At 38.9% G+C, this 20,840-nt stretch overlaps 1 protein-coding gene across 2 annotated transcripts in view; it reads right to left on the bottom strand.

Annotated features, from left to right (window-relative positions):
* Window positions 1-20,840, bottom strand: part of Rfx7 (regulatory factor X7) — a 101,529-nt gene that overhangs the window by 44,859 nt on the left and 35,830 nt on the right. For both annotated transcript variants that reach the window (XM_052714086.1, XM_052714080.1), the window contains exon 3: window positions 4,607-4,640. In XM_052714086.1, coding sequence (XP_052570046.1) covers window positions 4,607-4,640 — 34 coding nt within the window. The remainder of the gene's footprint in view (window positions 1-4,606; window positions 4,641-20,840) is intronic.

Raw genomic sequence — 20,840 nt, 5'->3', positions numbered from 1 at the left:
AGCCCTCTCTAACAATAGGAAAAAAAAATCTGACTATGGCTTGGAAATAAAACCTGGTAAGAGATTACTCTAAAGATATACATACACACTAAGGAAACAACATTTTCCCAAGGTGACCTTTGGGATACCACAAACCACTTAAAAGCTCATGCATGTGGACTGCATCTCAAGCAGATGGCTATAAAAAGAAGATTATACAATAGATCACGTGCAGTAAATATGATGTCACATAAGCAGAGATGCTAATCATCTATGCCAGTCAAAAAAGGATCTTACCCTCGGGGAACTCCTCCATTTCCCCTTTGTAACTAAAAGCCCGTGGAAACACAGGAGCTCTTGAACCATGTGCTTTCTGGAGTCCATTGCTCTGGAGTGTACTTTGATTCCATTCTCACTAAATCAATGGCCTTCACTACTGATTTTCTATGTTTTGCTCAATTCTTCGAGATACTAATGTAGTGGTATTTGCTTTGCCCATGACCTTGGGCTATAGGGCCCAAAGAAGGAGGTGCTTCCTGCCACTGTACATGAGTGACCTCTTATAAGCAGTTAGAGAAGGGTCTCATGACCTCTTCTCTTTGCTCTTGCCTTCGAGGTGGATTGGCTCCCGGTCAGATCAGAGGATGACTTCTGCTGTCTACTCCATTCTGGAATTGTAAGTGTATTTCCTCAATTTATATCTTTTTTTTTTTTTTTTTGGTTTTTTTCAAGACAGGGTTTCTCTGTGTTGTTTTGGTGCCAATCCTGGATCTTGCTCTGTAGACCAGGCTGTCCTCGAACTCACAGAGATCCACCTGGCTCTGCCTCCCAAGTGCTGGGATTAAAGGCGTGCGCCAACACTGTCTGGCACTCAATTTATATCTTAATAAATTCTGTTACCCATTTAATAGACTCACGTAGATTGATTGTAATATAGAAAGAACTGAACATTTGTATCATGAAAGGTTCCTAAGACCCTTTTTAGTAATATAAACAAGGGAAAACTTGAGTACAAGTCAGCCAACAAAAATTTATTCATTAATAAACAGTATCTTTCTTATAGTCTAGGTTGGTCTTGAACTCACAATCCTGCTTCAGCTTCTGAGTCCTAGGTTTAGAAATTAAAACAATTATTTATTTTTATTTTATTTGCATTGGTGTTTTGCTTATATGTATGTCTGTGTGAGGGTGTCAGATCATGGAGTTACAGACAGTTGTGAGCTGACATGTGGGTGCTGGGACTTGAACCCAGATCCTCTGGAAGAGCAGTCAGTGCTCTTAACCACTGAGCCATATCTCCAGCCCCCGGTTTAGAAAATTTTAATAGAAAAACCAAAGTAGAGAGAAAGACAATCAGAGAAAAAAGAACAGTCTTCAAGATCAGAATAACATCAGTAATTTCAATATTATGCATAACTGAAATTTTATAGAGGGGTAAAAATCCAAGGAACAGAAAAGTATGTGAAGAGATAATGCCTGAAAACTCTCCAAATTTAACTAATCTACTGAAGATGAATTCAGTAAACCCTGATTAGGATGACACAAACTAATAAATAACTACATACGTAACAGTCAAACAGTTGAGAGCCAGACTTTGTGGGTAAGCTAACAAGAAACATAATAAATACAAAGAAATTTTGATAGCAAATAAGAGATAAAGAATTGAGGAAAACAATGATGGATTAACTGATAACTTCCCATCATAATCAATAAAGACTGGAAGGCAATTAAATATCATATTCATAGCCATAAAAGTGTTAAATAATAATTCTATATCCAGCAAAGTTATCTTTTAAAAATGAAAGCAAAAAGAAGATATTACACCAAAGAATTTACGTATCAATATCCCATACAGAAACCTATTATTCTGTAATTTCAAATATAAAATGTATTATTTAAAAATAATAAACATCTTCCATCACTTGAACAAAATTCTTTCTCTACTGGATTAATGAATAGCCTAACTAGTTTTTCTACTTCCATCAAGTTCCCTTTATCTATACAGTACATTCTTTCAAATACACACACACACTTTTTTGAGGGGGTTGGTTTTTTGAGAGAGGGTCTTTCTATGTAGCCTGTCCTGGAATTTTCTATGTAGACCAGGGTGACTTTGAACTGAGATCCTCCTGTCTTTGCCTCCTGAGTGCTGGGATTAAAGGTGTGTGCCACCATGCCTGACTCAGCAATGCTATTTTTGAAATGTCTGAGCACTCTCTTCTGTTAAAAGCCTTCTACTGGGCTTTCAATGCACTTCGGATGCATGCTTCCTTCCTGTCATGGCTAAGTACACCAGACATAAACTACTCCCTACACCACTTCCTACTCTAACTGTTAGCATTTCCCTCCTTTCTATGAGTTTTAACTCACTGGAATCCTTATATTTTTCAAATATTCGAAACTCATTCTTAATTTTGAATTTGTGTGTTTCCTTTGTCTACTATGTATTGCTGGCAGGCCATTACACAACATTGATTTTTTCTTATTTATTATTTGTGTGTATGTGCACATACATGCCACAGCATGCTTATGGAGGTGAGAGGATAAATTTGTGGAGCTCTTTCTCTTTTTATTTGGGCTCTGGGGATGGAACTCAGTTGCCAGGCTATTGCAAATGCTTTATCCACTGAGCCATCTTGCCAGACCATGGTTGACTTCTCATGTCTACTCATCTATCATGTCCTCAAAGAGGTCTTTCCTGGTGGGGCGGTGGTGGTACACACCTTTAATCCCAGCACTCAGGAGGCAGAGCCAGGTGGATCTCTGTGAGTTCGAGGCCAGCCTGGTCTACAGAGTGAGATCCAGGACAGGTTCCAAAACTACACAGAGAAACCCTGTCTCGAAAAACAACAACAACAAAACAAAGCAAAACAAAAAAAAGAGGTCTTTCCTGATCACACACTTAAGTTTACTCTGACCACCATCATTTGCCTCAATGTGCCCTTTTCAAATTTTATGATGGCATTTATCTGATATTTCAAGTTCGTTTGTTTACTTGTTTAACAGAAAATCTTTTCCTCTTCTTTAATATTTAATTATTATTACTCATCTTCCTATTTTCTCCATAATGAGAAACATGAATAATCCTCCAAAGTGTGTATGCCTTATGAATACCTCAATTTAAGAGTATCAGTTATTTTACCTGTAAAAGGGAAGCAACAAGATACCCATTTCAGAGAACTACTGTAAGACAATGACAAGAAGTAGAGTGGTAAAAGAAGAAAGGAAAAAAGGAAGCCCGTTAATAAAACAGGAAGTGAAAGACACAGGCAAAAACACCCCAACAAAGCCATCCTTCACACCCACTAAATTAGAAATGTACAGAACTTATGGAATATGCCCCCCTATGAACAACTGCTATTCATTCATCTTTTGAGAGACTCCTATGTTAACAATAATAGAAAACACTAGTAAGATATCATATACTTATTCCAACACCAGATACCTCAAACTAACCAACCAAACCCCAGAGAATTTGGATAGAAGGTTCTGAAATGACAAGGAAAGGGAATTAGCTATCTTGACAATTCATAATTTAACAGTGCAAAGCTGTTAGAAGCTTGTGAGCATAGAGTATAGCCTATGCTCCTGTGAAAGCTGGTAGTATTAACTGTCATTCCAGCAGCTGCATGTGTGTCTGTGTATGAATGAGTGTGAGTGTGTGCGAGAGGTGTGTGTGTGTGTGCCAGAGAGGGGTGTGTGTGTGTGTGTGTGTGTGTGTGTGTGTGTGTGTGTGAGAGAGAGAGAGAGAGAGAGAGAGAGAGAGAGAGAGAGAGAGAAAGTGTCCCCCAGGTAACCTAGGCTGGTTTTCAAACTTGCAGTCACCTCACCTTCACTTCTGACTGCTGGGATGACAAGGCAGGCAAAGATGGCCTGGTTTTTCCTTGTACATTTAACAGACCAAAGGAGGGCTGGAGAGATGGCTCAGCAGTTAGGAGCTCTTGAAGAGGACCCGAGTTTGGTTCCTAATACCCATGTCAGGAGGGTCACAATCCAGTGCAACTCCAGCTCTAGAGAATTTAACAGCCTCTTCTGGTTTGCAGGTAACTGCACACATGTGCAGACACTCACACATACATATAAATAAGAATAAAATCTTTACAAGACCTAAGGAACTACCAATTTAAAACTATTATTGTATTAAAAATCTTAAAAGCAGCAACCTAAAGATGAAAAACAAACAAAAAAACTTCACAAAAACAAACTCACCAAGGATATGAAAAGCTTTTATTAAAGTAAATTCTTGTTAAGTATAGCCTAAATTTACACTATCTTTGTAGCTGAATTCCAAAACATTAGCCACCAAAACAATGATGACAAAAGTTATCTAATAAATCAATCCACCAAACATTTAAAAATGTTTTCTTTAAATAATTACTTACATAGTATTAAGAATTTTAAAAATTACTCAATTTTAAGTAATCTTTCAGTAAAGATCAGTAAGATTCAAAACCACAATTGTTCCCAATTATGATTTTTAGGACTGATGAGATACATACAAGAAAACATCGATAGTTGATGATGAATGTACCCAGAGGTTATAAATGTAAAATTTTACTCACAGAACTTAGTGGTATTTAAAATCAATATTATTTAAGAATGGCAGGATGTTAGGTATTGCACTTACCAAAATGCAGTCCACTTTAGATTGTACAGTTTTGCTAAAAGAAAAAGAAGGTTAGAGTTAATAAATAATAGAGCATTACTAAATATAAGAACTATTCTTAAACAGAGACAATAAGTATACATACTAAGAAAAAACTGAAGCATCTTATTAAGTACTGTATTTTGTTATAATACCCACTTTAGTACAAAGGAAAGCAAATCAGACAACACATTTGGATACTTTACACAGTCCTAAATTACAACACATTTGGATACTTTACACAGTCCTAAATTACCTTTCACAAAAAGTCTAAGATCAAGTAGATGCAACAAAACCTAGTTATGGGGAAGAGGAGATGGCTCAATGGTTATGAGTACTTTTGTTTTGTTTTTTGAAACAGGGTTTCTCCATGTAACTGGCCTGGAACTCCCTCTGTAGACCAGACCTGCCTCTGCCTCTGGAGTGCTAGGATGAAAGGCATGCACCACCACCACCTGGCTTGGTTATAAGCATTTGCTACTCTTGCAGAGGACCCAGTTTTCATTCCCAGCACCCACATGATAACTCACAACCACTTTAAACTCCAGTTCTGAGCACGCTTGTGGTGCACATACATACACAGATACAGGCAAACACTCACACCATATAAATAAAAAAAAAAAATCTTAAAAAAATCCAGCTATTTGATATAGGTTTGAAAGTGAAAATCAGTATTAAAATCTCATTTCAGTTAATATACACAGCATCAAAATTGTGTACCTGTATCCACATTTCAATTCTGTAAAACAATGAGAGCAAAAACATCAAGGTATGATGGGATTAGGTTTAGCTGTAAAGTTCAGAATGGCTGAAAGAATAATAAGTACTTCTAGGTAGGTAGGATTGAAATTTTCTTTAATAGCCCTACACGAGATTTTTTTTTTTTTTTTTTTGGTTTTTGACACAGGGTTTCTCTGTGGGGCCCTGGCAGTCCTAGAACTTGCTCTAAAGATCAAACTGTCCTCAAACTCAGACATCCACCTGCCTTTGTCTCCCAAGTGCTGGGATTCAAGGCATGTGCCATCATCACCCAGCTACAAAAGATTTTTATAGTTTTTTTTTTTTTTTTGGGGGGGGGTTTGAGACAGGGTTTCTCTGTGTAGTTTTGGTGCTTGTCCTGGATCTCACTCTGTAGACCAGGCAGGCCTCGAACTTACAGAGATCTGCATGGCTCTGCCTCGAGTGCTGGGATTAAAGGCCACTGCAGCCCCGCCTTCTAGGCGGATCTTTATCTCCACCTGTCTTCCTGTACTCTTAGTAGTCTTAATGGGATATAGGTTCTCTTGGAGATAAACTTTTTATGCATAATTAATAATATTTTGACCATTTTCAGTATTTATATTTCTTTCCTAGTACAATGATGAAGAACAATAGTGACAGCAGGTATCTTTCATTCCCACACTAAAGACCTGGGTTCAATTTCCAGTACCCACATGATAGCTCAGAATTATCTGAAATTCCAGTTCCAGGGGATCCAATGCCCTCTTCTGGTCCCCTGGACTACATACTGAACAAGGTGTGTGTGTGTGTGTGTGTGTGTGTGTTTAGTCTCAATCTGAGAATTTCACTCAAGTCAATGATGATAGTTCAAAGTATCAATAGATAACCATGTACAGTTAAATGCATCATGGTAACACACTTGTTATGTTTATTCACACATATTCATATATACCACACTTCTTGAAGTCAAAAAGTAATACTCGCCGGGCGATGGTGGCGCACGCCTTTAATCCCAGCACTCGGGAGGCAGAGGCAGGAGGATCTCTGTGAGTTCGAGGCCAGCCTGGTCTACAAAGTGAGTTCCAGGAAAGGTGCAAAACTACAGAGAAACACCCTGTCTCGAAAAGCCAAAAAAAAAAGTAATACTCAACTAAACTTATGTAGCAAAATTACGACATATATAACAACTATGCTGGCTAGTTTTATGTGAACTTAACACAGGCTATACTCATCTGAAAGGAGAGATTTGAGAAAAAAACCTCGACTGAGAAAACGCTTCCATAAGACTGGACTTTATGAAAGTCTGGAGAGCATTTTATTAACTAGTGATTGATGGGGGAAGGTCCAGCCCATTGTGAATGATGCTATCCTTGGGCTGGTGGTCCTGGGTTCTATACAAAAGCCTTTAATCCCAGCACTTGGGAGGCAGAGGCAGGCAGATTGCTGAGTTCAAAGCCAGCCTAGTCTACAGAGCAAGTTCTTGGACAGCCAGGGCTAAAGAGAAAACCTACCTCAAAACTAAAAAAAAAAGAAAAGGCCAAGTATGCTTTGGGAGTAAGCTACTAAACATCTTTCCTCCACAGCCTCTGCATCAGCTCCTGCCTCTAGGTTCCTGCCCTATTTGAATTCCTGTCCTGACTTCCTTTAATGATGAGCAGTGGAAGCTTAAGCCAAATAATGCCCACCCACTCCCCCAAGTTGCTTTTGACCATGGTGTTTCCCCCCAACAATAGTAACCCTACCTAGGATGACAACAACAAAGAAAAGAAACCATGGCCTTTGAACAAAGAATTCTAAAGCAACAGCTGTTTAAGAATGTAACAGCCGTTGCTCAAGCTACAATAGCTGCAGTAGACCATCTCCTCCGACAGATACTGACAGGCTTCTTCTGAGAGACCACGAATCTCTAGCTCACTGACTTCCAAATGCTAGGATCTTTTCGCCCAGGGAAAGTGAGTTTTCATTAAAGGGGGTACTTGTGGCCACACATCCTGCTTCCAACCCCTTCCCTGACTTCTACATGGGAATCAGAGAGCCTGGCTGCAGGCTTGTGCTCTAAAATCATCCCCATCCTCAGAAAGGTGTAAGAGGCTCCCACCTGAGCCAAGGGGCCCTAACTTCCTCTCGTAAGAGCACCTGCTATGCTGCTGTCTATCTGTTCATAGCACCAATAACTCCATACAGAACAATGGTTCAGTGTCCCTCTAGAACATCAGTCTGAGACCTTTCACTAGCTATATATATATTTTATTTACATGAACCACTTATTTTCTTTTGAGACATACTATCCTCCAGAGTTTTTCATAAAGATTAAACAAGATAACTTATAAAAGGTATATTACAATATATAATAGATTCTTATTAAGTGCCATGTGATATGATTTAATGTAAGAAGTACATTGAGATTGAGTATTTCATTGAATGTTTGATAAAATAAATTTTAATTTGTAGACCAAATTCTAATTGGTCTTAATAATAAAAACCCAGAGTCAGATATCAGGGTGAGAGCTGAAAGATCAGAGAAGCAGAGCAGCCAGCCACTGCGCATCTTCTTACCTCTAGGAATCCTCAGACTGAAAAGGGGGTGAGCTCCTGTCTCCGCCCCGCCTATCACTTTCTTTCTCCGCCCAGCCATGTCACTTCCTGTTTCCTCCTGCCTAGTGCTGAGATTAAAGGCGTGTGCCACCCAAGTCCTGGGGTCAAAGGCAAGAAATTCCAAGTGCTGGGATTAAAGGTGTGAGCCACCACTGCCTGGTCTCTACGGTTAACTAGAGGCTAGCTCTGCACTCTGATCTCCAGCAAGCTTTATTTGTTAGAGCACAAACAAAATGTCAATTTCTCCTTTTTTGTCTAAAATAAAAAAGGTTATAACTAATATAAAAAACTATATACAGTAAGTACAAGAACTATATATAATATATACAGGCAATAAGTACATCAACAATGTCTAGTCCATAAACATTTGACAAATTCAGAGAAAATACTCTATTATCTATCCTATTTTGGTGAGTCCAAAAGGTTGTACCCAATTCACTTTCTATTCTAACTTGCATTATCAAAATTATCTTTTAATGTCTCTCAACCTTATATATTTTATACTTCTTTATTGATTTTCTTTTCTGAATTTAGTAACAAGGAAAACTGTAACTATGAAGGCTTCAACTCCATCAGAGACTTGAGAAGAAAATAATATTACCTGAGTAAGCAGGAAGTGCAAGTAAGCAACTTCCAAAAAATAAGAGAAATGACAGAAACAGCTGATTGCTTGGACAATGTTGGGGCATCCATCTTCAGCCTACAGGCCTATAATATCTGACACACTTTTCCATGATGCAGTATATTCTGAAGGGCTATCCTACTTGCCTTGGCAAAGTTTGGCAGTTACTTCTATTGTGTCCTGCTTGTCCAATTTGGATAGCATATTGTCAGCAGTCAAGGCAAAGACATTTTCTTGCCCAGTAGTTAACTTTTGTCACAAAGAAAGTAAACTCCATATGGAGTTTCTTCAATGCTTATCATCTTCTCTGAAGTAGACTGGTGTTACCAGGAGCAGACACGTCTCATTGTCATTAAAAAAAAAAAAAAAAAAAAAAGAACCTGTATTTTTAAAACATTTTAAACGCCATATTCTGTAGATCTCTGAAATGTCTGAAGACCAGTATAGGTACAATACTTCAAGAGTAGAAATGTGTGTACAGTACGTTCTAACAAAAATTACCTTAAATTTTTATCAATATACAAAAATTCTTATCAATGTAAAATATTTAAAACTAGTAGTTGCTTTTTGGTTTAAAAGTAGATTCAATAATCTACTTTTTTATTCTATTTCTATATTCCCCATTTCTTTTCAGAGTAGATTCAATAATTCACCCTTATATCCTATCATATTTATATCTCCTTTTTTCTCTTCAAAACAAGAACCCTGAATCTAAATTCCTTTGTTCAGCTTTCTTCCTGACCATTACCATTACCAACCCCCCTAGTAACAACCCCTCTAGACAATGACAAATATCCATAACCCACTGAATGACCAAAAACCACCCACATTCTTGGGAACGTGGATGTCGTGTTCTTAAATTTACTTCCTGCTGTCTGGGAGGGACGGCATCTTTAGAAAAGTCGGGGCTAATTGTCAAGTCCTGGGAGAGGGAGCTGTATCATTCGTTGTCCAGTCTGTGTAATGGAAAAGTGGAAGGCTTGTCTCAAGTCCTGGGGCTAGAAGAGTCTGTGAGGATAGATCATCTCAGCTAGCCACCTCAAAATTTTTCACAGCAGTTTATAGTCTAAAGCCAACCTTTGGGTGGTATTTATCAGCTTAGTGGCATTACCGTAGTCCTGGTGGAATTGTAGTTGTGGGGCCCCATCATCCTTTTGGAGACATCAAAGGCTGCTGCATGGCATGGTCATAGTTCAAACATTTTTAATGTCATATGCAGCAGATCTCAAAGAGGTTAAAGGATCAATATTTTGTACATCCAGAGTACAAAAACTTAATTCCTAGTTGTCTGATAGAGACTCAAACTCAAAATGATGTACAGGAAGCTAGATGAAGAGTTTTTCTAGAATTAGTTAGTACTCTATATGACCATTAATATCATGACAAAAAAATTAAAAATAAATATATTAATCTTATATTTGAGATAATATTCATACCTTATGAAAAAATTTTAAAGAGTCAAAATAAAATCAAAGAATTTATGAGATTAGTGGCAATAGACTAGTCCCTAACTTTTTGTTGTTCTTCTATCCCATGTCAGGTGGCTCTCCTGACATGAGACAGAGATTTTGGATTTTACTTTAACAAGCATGCTTGGGTTTAGAGAAGGAGAGAGCCACACTCCAACTCCAAAGCCAGCTTTAATTTTCAATTGGACTGGGACTACAAAAAGATCATTTGCATTATGTGTCTGTAGAAAACAGCATAAGCAAACATTTGGGAAGATTTATAAAATTTTATCCTGTTGGAGATGTGATATACCAATAGACTAATTAATTTACTCTCTTTCTTGGGATAATTTTTTTTTTTTTGGATGATTTGTCCTTTTCCTTCAGACATCTCATTTGTCCAGTGATCTTCAGATTTCTCAGCTGTTTGCCTTCATTCTCCTGGAAAGATAAAAAACAAAACCCTTCCCTAACCCTAATTTTGGGGTGGTTCCCTTATGGCAAATTATATCTGATCAAATGAAAAGCATCTGTTAGTTGTATAAGTTAGATTAAATTGAATGCTCACACTGGTTGATGAGCTATCACCTCTTCTAATTAAGAGGTTTCTCTAGTTTAAATCTAATCTTTATCAATTTTGATTTATGGTTTCTTCTAAATTTTTTTGTCGTCTCTTCTACAGGTGTTCTATCATCCAGAGCAGTATGGTTTCTTACAATAGGCATTAGGTCTTTCGATTGCTCTGGGAAACGGTTTCCTCCACGATGACAGGAAACAACTGAACCGAATTTGACATGGGAGCTGCAAGAGGCCCCTCAAGGCGTTTCCTGATGGCAAAGGGTTACCTGACTGTCCCTTGTTGATCTACATCCATTAGTCCAATGCCTGCCTTTGCCACACCTTCTCCATACTCCAGAAGGGAGGGGCGTTCTGTATGGATTATTTTTAGCAGAAACATTGTTTCTCAACGTGCCCTGTTTACAATCCCTTTTTAAGTGATCTTGTTCACCGCAATTGTAACACCTGACACTTCAATTTTTCTTCAAACCTCTGGAAATCACTTCTCCTATCCAAGCATCATCATTCCTATGAGATTCAATATTGACTATATCTCAGATCCATTCCTCTAAGGGTGCTGATCTTGCCTTTAATAGCCTAATTACCCTTTTGCATTGTGCATTAGCATTTTCAAAAGCCAGAGATTCAGTTATTTGTCTAGCTTCTGAATTTGGTATCATTCTATTTATTGCTGAAGTCAATCTTTGTAAGAAATCAGTGAAGGTTTCTTTTGAACCCTGTAGAACTTTAGTAAATGACTAGTTCTCTTTCTTACTTCTTCAATTCTGTCCCAAGCATTCAAGAATACAGCATGGCATAAAGCCAGGGTGTAGTCATCATATAGAGATTGCCTTTCTATATTAGCATAATCTCCCTCTCCAAGAAATTGGTCTTGGGAGATTTGCACACCTCTAGCCCTACTTTGTTGTTCAATGGTCTTAGCCTCATCTTTCCACCAGGTCCTCCAGCCATATCACTTCCTGTCTGTCTGTACAGATGTCCAGTCCTCTATGATTAACTAATGGCTAGCTCCATCCTCTGATCTTCAGGCAAACTTTGTTAGAGAACAAACAAAATATCATGACAGGGTACACCTACACAGAGATCGACTGAGGATGGATAAGGACTGGGTACACTTGCACCCTCAGAGGAGAGTTAAGGACTGGGTACACCTGCATGCAGACCCTTGGAGGTGGATAAGGACCGGTACACCTGCACACAGACACAGACGTATTTCAAGGCTGTTGGCTGAGATGAGCCAGCCTCACAGAATACTCCAGTCAGAACTTGACCATAATCCTAAATTGTCTCAGGGTCCCCCTAAAGATTACCAGCACCCCCAATCAAAAGGAAGTAGTCTAGAGAACTATGCCCACATTCTCAAAATACTGGTTATAAATGTGTTTTCATTTAAAGGGGGTTGGTTACAAATTGTTATTGGTCATAGTCACTCTCTTTCTAAAGGAAGAGGGATATGACACAAAAATGACAGTATAAAAAGGTAGATTACGGAATCTACTTTAATCCAGAAAACAACTATTAATCTTACATATTTTACATTATATGGACTTTGGTTTACTGATATAAATTTAAAGTTAATTTTGTTTTACTGTATGTATACTTATACTCTTTTTAAGATATTATGTTTATGCAACTCATTTATTTATTTATTTTGGTTTTTCGAGACAGGGTTTCTCTGTGTAGCTTTTGCGCCTTTCCTGGAACTCGCTTTGGAGAACAGGCTGGCCTCGAACTCACAGAGATCCGCCTGGCTCTGCCCTCCCGAGTGCTGGGATTAAAGGCGTGCGCCACCACTGCCCGGCAATGCAACTCATTTAAAATGTAATGTGTGATTAAGAAATACAGATTAGCCGGGCGGTGGTGGCGCATGCCTTTAATCCCAGCACTTGGGAGGCAGAGCCAGGCGGATCTCTGTGAGTTCGAGGCCAGCCTGGTCTCCAAAACGAGTTCCAGGAAAGGCGCAAAGCTACACAGAGAAACCCTGTCTCGAAAAACCAAAAAAAAAAAAAAAAAAAAAAAAAGAAATACAGATTAATAGTCATCTATAATAGTCAAACTTATAGTCATGTTCGTTAGGTTTTCTAGTTATACAGAGATATATTTCAAATAGATAGGTAATCTTCAAATACTTCAGTACTTCAAATACTTCAAAGACCTACAGAATATAGCATTTAAGATGTTTTAATAATTTGGACTTTTCATGACTATGAGACACATCTGCTCCTGGCAGTACCAATTTACTTTATAAAAGGATGATGGGCACACCAAAGAAACTCCAGAGGAGTTTGCTTTCTTTATGTCAAGATTAGCCATTTGGGAAAGAAACTGCTTCTGCCTTGAACGTATGCTGTATAAAATGGACATGAAGGATCCACAGGAAAGTGACTGCTGAACTTTACCAAAGCAAGGTGGGACAGTCCTTCAGCATTCCTGCTTCACAGAAGAAACTGTCAGACATTCTGCAGGACACAGAGGAAAGCGACTTTGGAAAAATAAAACAGGACAGTCCTTCAAATTTCCTCTTCACTAAAAAGTCTGCCAGATGGCCGGGCAGTGGTGGCGCACGCCTTTAATCCCAGCACTTGGGAGGTAGAGGCAGGCAGATCTTTGTGAGTTCGAGGCCAGCCTGGTCTACAGAGTGAGATCCAGGAAAGGCGCAAAGCTATACAGAGAAACCCTGTCTCGAAAAACCAAAAAAAAAAAAAAAAAAAAAAAAGTCTGCCAGATACTCTAGGCCTATAGGCTGAAGATGGATGCCCCCCAATGTTGCAAGGGAACTTTGGGTGATTGTCCAGGAAGCCAGATGTCTCTATCATTTCTAGAATTTTGGAAGTTGCTTACAATGCACTTCCTGTTTAATCAGGTAATATTTTATCCTTCTTGGACTTTGATAACTAAATAGTTGTAATTATAGTTTTCCTTAGTTATAATGGAAAGTAAATTAGATATAAAACTTTAGACTCATTAAGATAGATAATTATTTTCTCTAATTTTGCCAAATGCAAATGGATTAAATAGTGTTACTGTAATTCTTAATAACTGTTTTTGTTGTACACAATGTTAAAGTTAAAAAATCCTCCTTTTTAATGAGACAAAAAGGGGGAAATGCCGTGGAATAATCCTCTTGTACACTGTAAAGATTTGTCACTCGAATTAGTTTAATAAAACACTGATTGGCCAGTAGCCAGACAGGGAAGTACAGGCAGGGTGATCAAACTAAAAATGCTGGGAAAAGTCGGGCGGCGGTGGCACACGCCTTTAATCCCAGCACTCAGGAGACAGAGTCAGGCAGATCTCTGTGAGTTTGAAGCCAGCCTGGTCTACAGAGTGAGATCCAGGACAGGCACCAAAACTACACAGAGAAACCCTGTCTCAGAAAAAAAAAGAATGCTGGGAAGAAGAAGGATAGAGTTAGGAGTCACCAGCCAGAGGAAGCAAGATGAGAATGCTGTACTGAGAAAAGGTACCAAGCCATGTGGCTAACCATAGATAAGAATTATGGGTTAATTTAAGTGTAAGAGCTAGTTAGTAATAAGCCTGAGCTAATGGCTGATCATTTATAATTAATATAAGCCTCTGAGTGATTATTTGGAAGCTTGCTGTGGGACAGATTGGGACAGAGAAAAGCCTTCAATTACATTCATTGAATAAAAGAAAACACCCTGTGAAACTAAATCTAGTCTAATCTTTTCATTTTCAGATAGTGAAAGGGACTGAAAACAATAGAAAGGGGCTGGTGAGATAGCTATGATGATCTGAGTTTGATTCTGGCAAATAACAGCAAAAGGGAAAAATGGATTCTGGAGACTTGTCCTCTGACACGCATGCTATGGTGTATGTGTCCTTACATATGCATCATAAATATATACGATAAATTAATTTGAAAACAAAAATTACTTATGCAAGGCCACATATTTATTTTCATTTGCTACTGCTATATCTGATAATCATGCCCTGATTGGGATTTTAATCAAGAACATTTTGTGCCCTATTCTCATGATTTTGGAACTTCCTTGTCCTTAATTTCATTATGTATTCCAGTGAGTGATCTGGAGGACGGGTCTGGTCTGGCTATACCCCAAGGCACTGACTCTGCTGAGCTTCAACACCCTTTAATGCTGATCCTGCAGAACTAACTGCAGGTTCGAAAGACAGGCAAATTTACTGTGTGCCAGAATATGTAATATTCAGCATAAAAATAATGGATTAACCATAAGGTAAAAACATAAAAACAACGTAAAAACCAGTTTTTTCTTAAAAGATGAGATTTTTTTTTTTTTTTTAAAGATTTATTTATTTATTGTGTATACAGTGTTCTGTCTGCACATATCCCTGCATGCCAGAAGAGGCCACCAGATCTCATTACAGGTGGTTGTGAGCCACCATGTGGGTGCTGGGAATTGAACTCAGGACCTTTGGAAGAACAATCAGTGCTCTTAACCTCTGAGCCATCTCTCCAGGCCCAAAAGATGAGATTTTTGAGGTTTCAACATCTTTTAAATTTCTAAAAGGCTTCTTGTACTTTTCATTACTGCTTAAATTTTATAATGTATGTAACATTTGAAAACAAACTAAAACTTGGGGTGGGATGTTAATGACTAACCCAGAAGGGAAAACTCTTTCCCCTACTACACAGTGAGGACAACAGTCATATAGGTACACAGATTAGTATCTTATGTGAATTATAAGAAAGCTGGGTCAGAAATAAGGTAAATCTCTGAACTGAAACAAACCAACACGGACACTAAGACAAATTATACCTTTGGTATTACCAACAAGTGATGTGCTATGTATAAGTCTTCTTAGCTGAAAAACATCAAATACTATTATTTACTAGATATTTAATTGAGACTGTAAGAGAAGGAAACAAGAATGGGAATGCTGTAGAAGACTGAAGTTAAAATGAGTTTTCTCTAGTGGCACAATCAGGTAACAAAGCTTGATGTCCTGTTGATTATAGACTATACCCGCATATCATGTAAAGTAATACAAGAACTTTTGTTTTGTTTTGTTTTTTCCAGACAGGATTTCTGTGTGTAGTTTTGGTGCCTGTCCTGGATCTCGCTCTGTAGACCAGGCTAGCCTCAAACTCACAGAGATCCACCTGGCTCTGCCTCCCGAGTGCTGAGAGTAAAGGCGTGCACCACCACCACTGCCTGGCACAAGAACACTTCTGAATACTGTAGTCAAAATGGTTTTTAGGGATACTTATAGGAGAAGACTCTTTATTAGAACTTATTAAGGTGGTCAAGTGTTCAGTAACTGAATATCCTGTCCAAAAAACCAAAGTCATCAATTCAGTGTCCAACTGTTATCCACTTTAAATCCAAGAACCACAGTATTTTTCTCATAATCAAAGGTAAAATTAAGAAAATCATTATGGTAGTTAAAACTAGAATTCTCTCCTACAAAGATGAAAAGCCTGAACTAAAGAGTGTTTCAATTCATAAAGTAGAATGCTATCTATGGAGATCAAAGAACTAGTCTCAAGTGTTCAAACCATGATTTGGAGAGGAAAGGACCAACAGTCTGTGTTCAATCTGCAGCACTGCAAAAACAGACTAGTTAACAATGGAAATTGACTGGTGATATAGATAGGAAGGGTCAGATCTTACATTCATTTTCCTCCCTGTGCCTATAGCATGATTCTATGAAGAAACGTGACATCGGATAGTAATTGCTCCTTGGGATACTTCACAGAGAATTGTTGGATAATAGTCATTTATTCATAGGCCAAAAGTTGCACCCCGCCTCCCCCAGCTCTGTGTGTGTGTGGGGGGATGATGAGAAATTTCCCCAAGGTAAAAAGCCTTCAGAACAAAAGATAATGATCCATCTATAGAGCTATACTATCCACATCATATCTATATTAAACTAAAATGACTAGGGAATATAGGGCAAATTATATTAAAAATTTACCTCAAATAATCAGTTTACTTTCTTATACTCCTGAAAACCAGAAAAAAGAACTTTACGAAATCAACGGTAAATGAGGATCAAAACCTCCTCTGACTCTAAAGCTACCACACTCGAGACTGGGCAAGCTAAAGAATGCTGTGAGCATCATAGCAAACACATAAAAATAAATCAAGGCAAATAGGTAATGTATGCAAAAACATCTAAAACATTTTCTAGAAGAGGACTGAAACGCCTATTAGAGGGCAAATTAAGTCGACAGACAGAGAGACATATATTTCCCCTAAGGAGGATTTTTCCTAAGACTTGCAGACAGTGTATGTCAAAAATACACTCCAAAAGATGTTTGTGGTGATATACTGTGTACCCTAATAAATTTGCCTGAAGATCAGAGAACAGAACAAGACACTAGATTAAACATAGAGGCCAGGCAGAGGTGGCACACACCTTTAATCCTAGCACTCAGGAGGCAGAGGTCCGTCTGGACCTCTGTGAGTTCAAAGCCACCCTGGACTACATGAGATTGACCCAGTCTACGAGAAAACAGAGCCAGGCAGTGGTGGTACATACCTTTAATCCCAATACTTGGAAGTCACACACCTTTAATCCCAGCCCTAGGAAAGTTGAGACAGGAAATGATATGGGTGGGCGGAAAAAGGTATATAAGGCGTGAGGAGACAAGAACTAAAGTCTTTCAGCTGAGGAAAGCTTTTCAGGCTGAGGAGTCCTAGAGGTAAGAGGTGGTTTCTTCCTTTGTCTCTCTGATCTTTCAACATTCACCCCAATATCAGGCACCAGGTTTTTTATAAAAAGACCATTTAGCAATTCATGTTATAGATGTTTAGAATCCTAACTAGATGTGTGGTGGTGTGAATAAATATGGTCCCCATAGGCCCATAGGGATTGGCACTCTTAGGAGGTGTGGCCTTGCTGGAGTTAGTGTGGCTTTATTGGAAGAAGAGTGTCACTAGGGGTGGGCTTTGAGGTCTCAGATGCTCAAGCCAAGTCCAGTGTGGCATTCTCTTCCTGCTGTCCTCAGATCTAGATGTAAACCCACAGCTCCTTCTCTAGTACCACGTTTGCCTACATGCCTCCATGCTTCCTGCCACTCAACGATGCTCAGGTGATTTCTGACAAAGGTGCGTAAGCAATTAAATGGAGGAAAGAGCTTTGTAAACAAATGGTATTGTGACAACTAGACATCTGCACATTATAGAGAGAACCCCATACTCCTTAGGAAGGCTACCACTGAAATACAAACCAAAACCAAAATATGAACACGGGTGAAGAGATGTAGAAAATGGAACCCTGTGCAAAGCTGGTGGGGAAAATGAAATAGTGCAACCATGCAGGAAGTAACATAGGAATCCTCCAAATATAAACACAAAGGACCACACACCAACAGTCCCACTGCTAGGATATACACTATGCTAGAATATATACAATGCAGGAAGTAACATAGGAATCCTCCAAATATAAACACAAAGGACCACACACCAACAGTCCCACTGCTAGGATATACACTATGGTGGTTTGAAGGAAAATGGCCCCCAAAGGGAGGAGCACTATTAAGAGGTGTGGCCTTGTTGGAGTAGGTCTGGCCTTGTAGGAGGAAGGGTGTCACTTTGCTGGTGGGCTTCGAGGTCTCATATATGCTCAAGCCACACCCAGTGTCTCAGATCACTTCCTATTCCCTACAAGATGTAGGACTCTCAGCACCATGTGTGCCTACACACTGTCAGGTCTCACCATGATAATGGACTGAACCTCTGAAACAGTAAGTCACCCCATTAAGTATTTTCCTTTAGAACAGTTGCCATGGTCATGCTGTCTCTTCACAGCAATAAAAACCCTAAGAAAGACATATCCCCATAGTAACTGACACAAGGAACTCAAACAGATACCTGTATACCCATGTGCAGAGAATATTACTCATAAGAGAAACAGTAAAAGCAACCTTAATATCTACCAATGGATAAATAAATGGACACAAAATATGATATATTCAGAGTATTATTCAGCCTTAAAAAAGAAGAAATTCTGATACATGCTACAAACACACGACCCAGACAGGAAGCTGAGTTTCAAACACAAAACACACCAAAGACCAAAAACTTTGTAATTCCACTTTCTACTTATGAAGCACTAAGTGCAAACAAAGTTAGAGAAAAAATAACTGTGGACACTAGGGATTAGAAGGCAGCGGGACCAGAGCGTTTCTTGGTTTCTTTGAGATACAGTCTTAGTTTGTAGCCCTGGCTGGTATAGAACTCACTGTATAGACCAGGCTGGCCTTGAACTTACAAAGGCCTGTGCCACCATGCCCAGCTTTAACTATACTGTGTGTGTGTGTGTGTGTGTGTGTGCTGTTGTTGTTTTTTGAGATAGGGTTTCTTTGTGTAGCTTTGGAGCTTGTCCTGGAACTTGCTCTGTAGACTGGGCTGGCTTCAAACTGACAGAAATTCACCTGCTTCTGCCTCCTGGGTGTGATTAAAGGTATGTACCACCAATGCCTGGATTAACTATACTCTTAAAAATGGTTAGGATGGTAAATTTCATTATATGTATTTCATTATAATTAGAACAGATTTTAAAATAAACTTCAAGCTGTATCTCATGCCTTATTTTACAAATTAACTCAAAATAGATCATAGACAAACCCAAAACAAAACTATAAAGCATTTGAGGGGGAAATACAAGAAAAATCAGATCTAGAGCTAGGCAGTTTTTAGATTTGATGTCAAATCACTACAAAAGGAAAAACTGATAAAGGACTGTTAAGAGGATTAAAAACAAAAACAAGACTTCAGGTTTCTGGTTCAGCATATAAAAACTAACAAGTCACCACGTAGTCCTACAACAACAAAGGTCAAAAAACCAGCATCTCCTCTTAGATCTATCAGGATGAAATCTCACAACAGATCCTAATCTCCTTGAACTTGAGTGACTGACAGAGTCACCAAGACAAACCTCTGTGAGATTCAGAACCTCAGTAGGGAACTTGAACTATGACTGATGGATTGTCAGAGGTGAGGAAAGATTGGGAGATACAAACTGCAGGAGAGCCTTGTAATGGGAGGCCAGCCACACTTCCCGAGTTACCTTACGGAATTCAACCAAGTTTCCTAAGTAAATACTAGAGAAAAATCCCCTTGTGACTCAGGGAGGAGGAGGAGGAGGAAAGGACTATTTTGAAAGATGCCAAAGGACTGTTTGTTTCTTAACTAGTTCTACCCTCAGAACAAAGCAAAACAAAAAATAATTAACCCACTGGGGCATTACCTGAGCTGAATGAACCTGATAGAAGAGACTAACTCTGGACTTCTCTAGACAGTCTGTCTCAATGAAGAGTGTGTGTGGCAGGAAAGGAGTGAGAACACTTAGGAAATGTACAGTCCAGCAGGGTAGGCTCAGAAAAAGACTGAAACTGACTTACAGGACACTACAATGCCTCTCCTTCCCAACACATGCTACTGCAGTGCTAAAGCCCATTCACAGTAGTTCCTTCTATCCAGTACAGAAATAAGAGTGGCAAAAATCTGGTTTAAGACCAGGGCAAGCATCAGAATCAAACTGTGATAGGACAAGGATGCTGGATCCGTTCTGAAGATCAGACGGCAATGATTAAGATGCTGAAGGGTGTCTTTATAAGGACGGATGGACAATGAAAGCAAGAGATGAAGACTGTAGGAGCTCAAGAAGGAAAGCTAGAGAGCAAAAGCATTACAACAGAAATCAAGTATTTCCATTTCAACAGGCTTACTGGTAGACCAACGAAATCTGAAGAACGAATCTGAGCTCCGAGTATCTCAATAAAAATCCACCAAAGCGCCGGGCGGTGGTGGCGCACGCCTTTAATCCCAGCACTCGGGAGGCAGAGCCAGGCGGATCTCTGTGAGTTCGAGGCCAGCCTGGGCTACCAAGTGAGTCCCAGGAAAGGCGCAAAGCTACACAGAGAAACCCTGTCTCGAAAAAAAACCAAAAACAAAACAAAACAAAACAAAAAAAATCCACCAAAGCTGAAAAACAGAAGGAAAAAAAAAACCAACCCGACAAAAGTCAAAATATGAAGAACTGGGAGATAACTAAAAAACAAAAAACAAAAACAAAAACTTCGAACATTTGATTAAGTCTAGAAGGGTGGGAAAGAGAGAAATAGGAAGTATCTTTGAAGTCATAATTACAAAGAAATTCCTCAAACTTAATGTCAGATACCAAACCAGAGATCCAGGAAGCTCAGAGAACATGAAGGGGGAAAAACCATCTCACAATCTCCAAATGAACAACAGATACCAGACTCTCCTCACAAATACAACCATGATATTCTCAGACTTCA

Source organism: Peromyscus californicus, unplaced genomic scaffold, assembly GCF_007827085.1.
Source record: "Peromyscus californicus insignis strain IS unplaced genomic scaffold, ASM782708v3 Scaffold_11__1_contigs__length_118956290, whole genome shotgun sequence".
NCBI lineage: Eukaryota > Metazoa > Chordata > Mammalia > Rodentia > Cricetidae > Peromyscus > Peromyscus californicus.
Note: the sequence above shows the minus strand (reverse complement) of the source record. Positions and strands in the feature narration are given on the sequence as shown.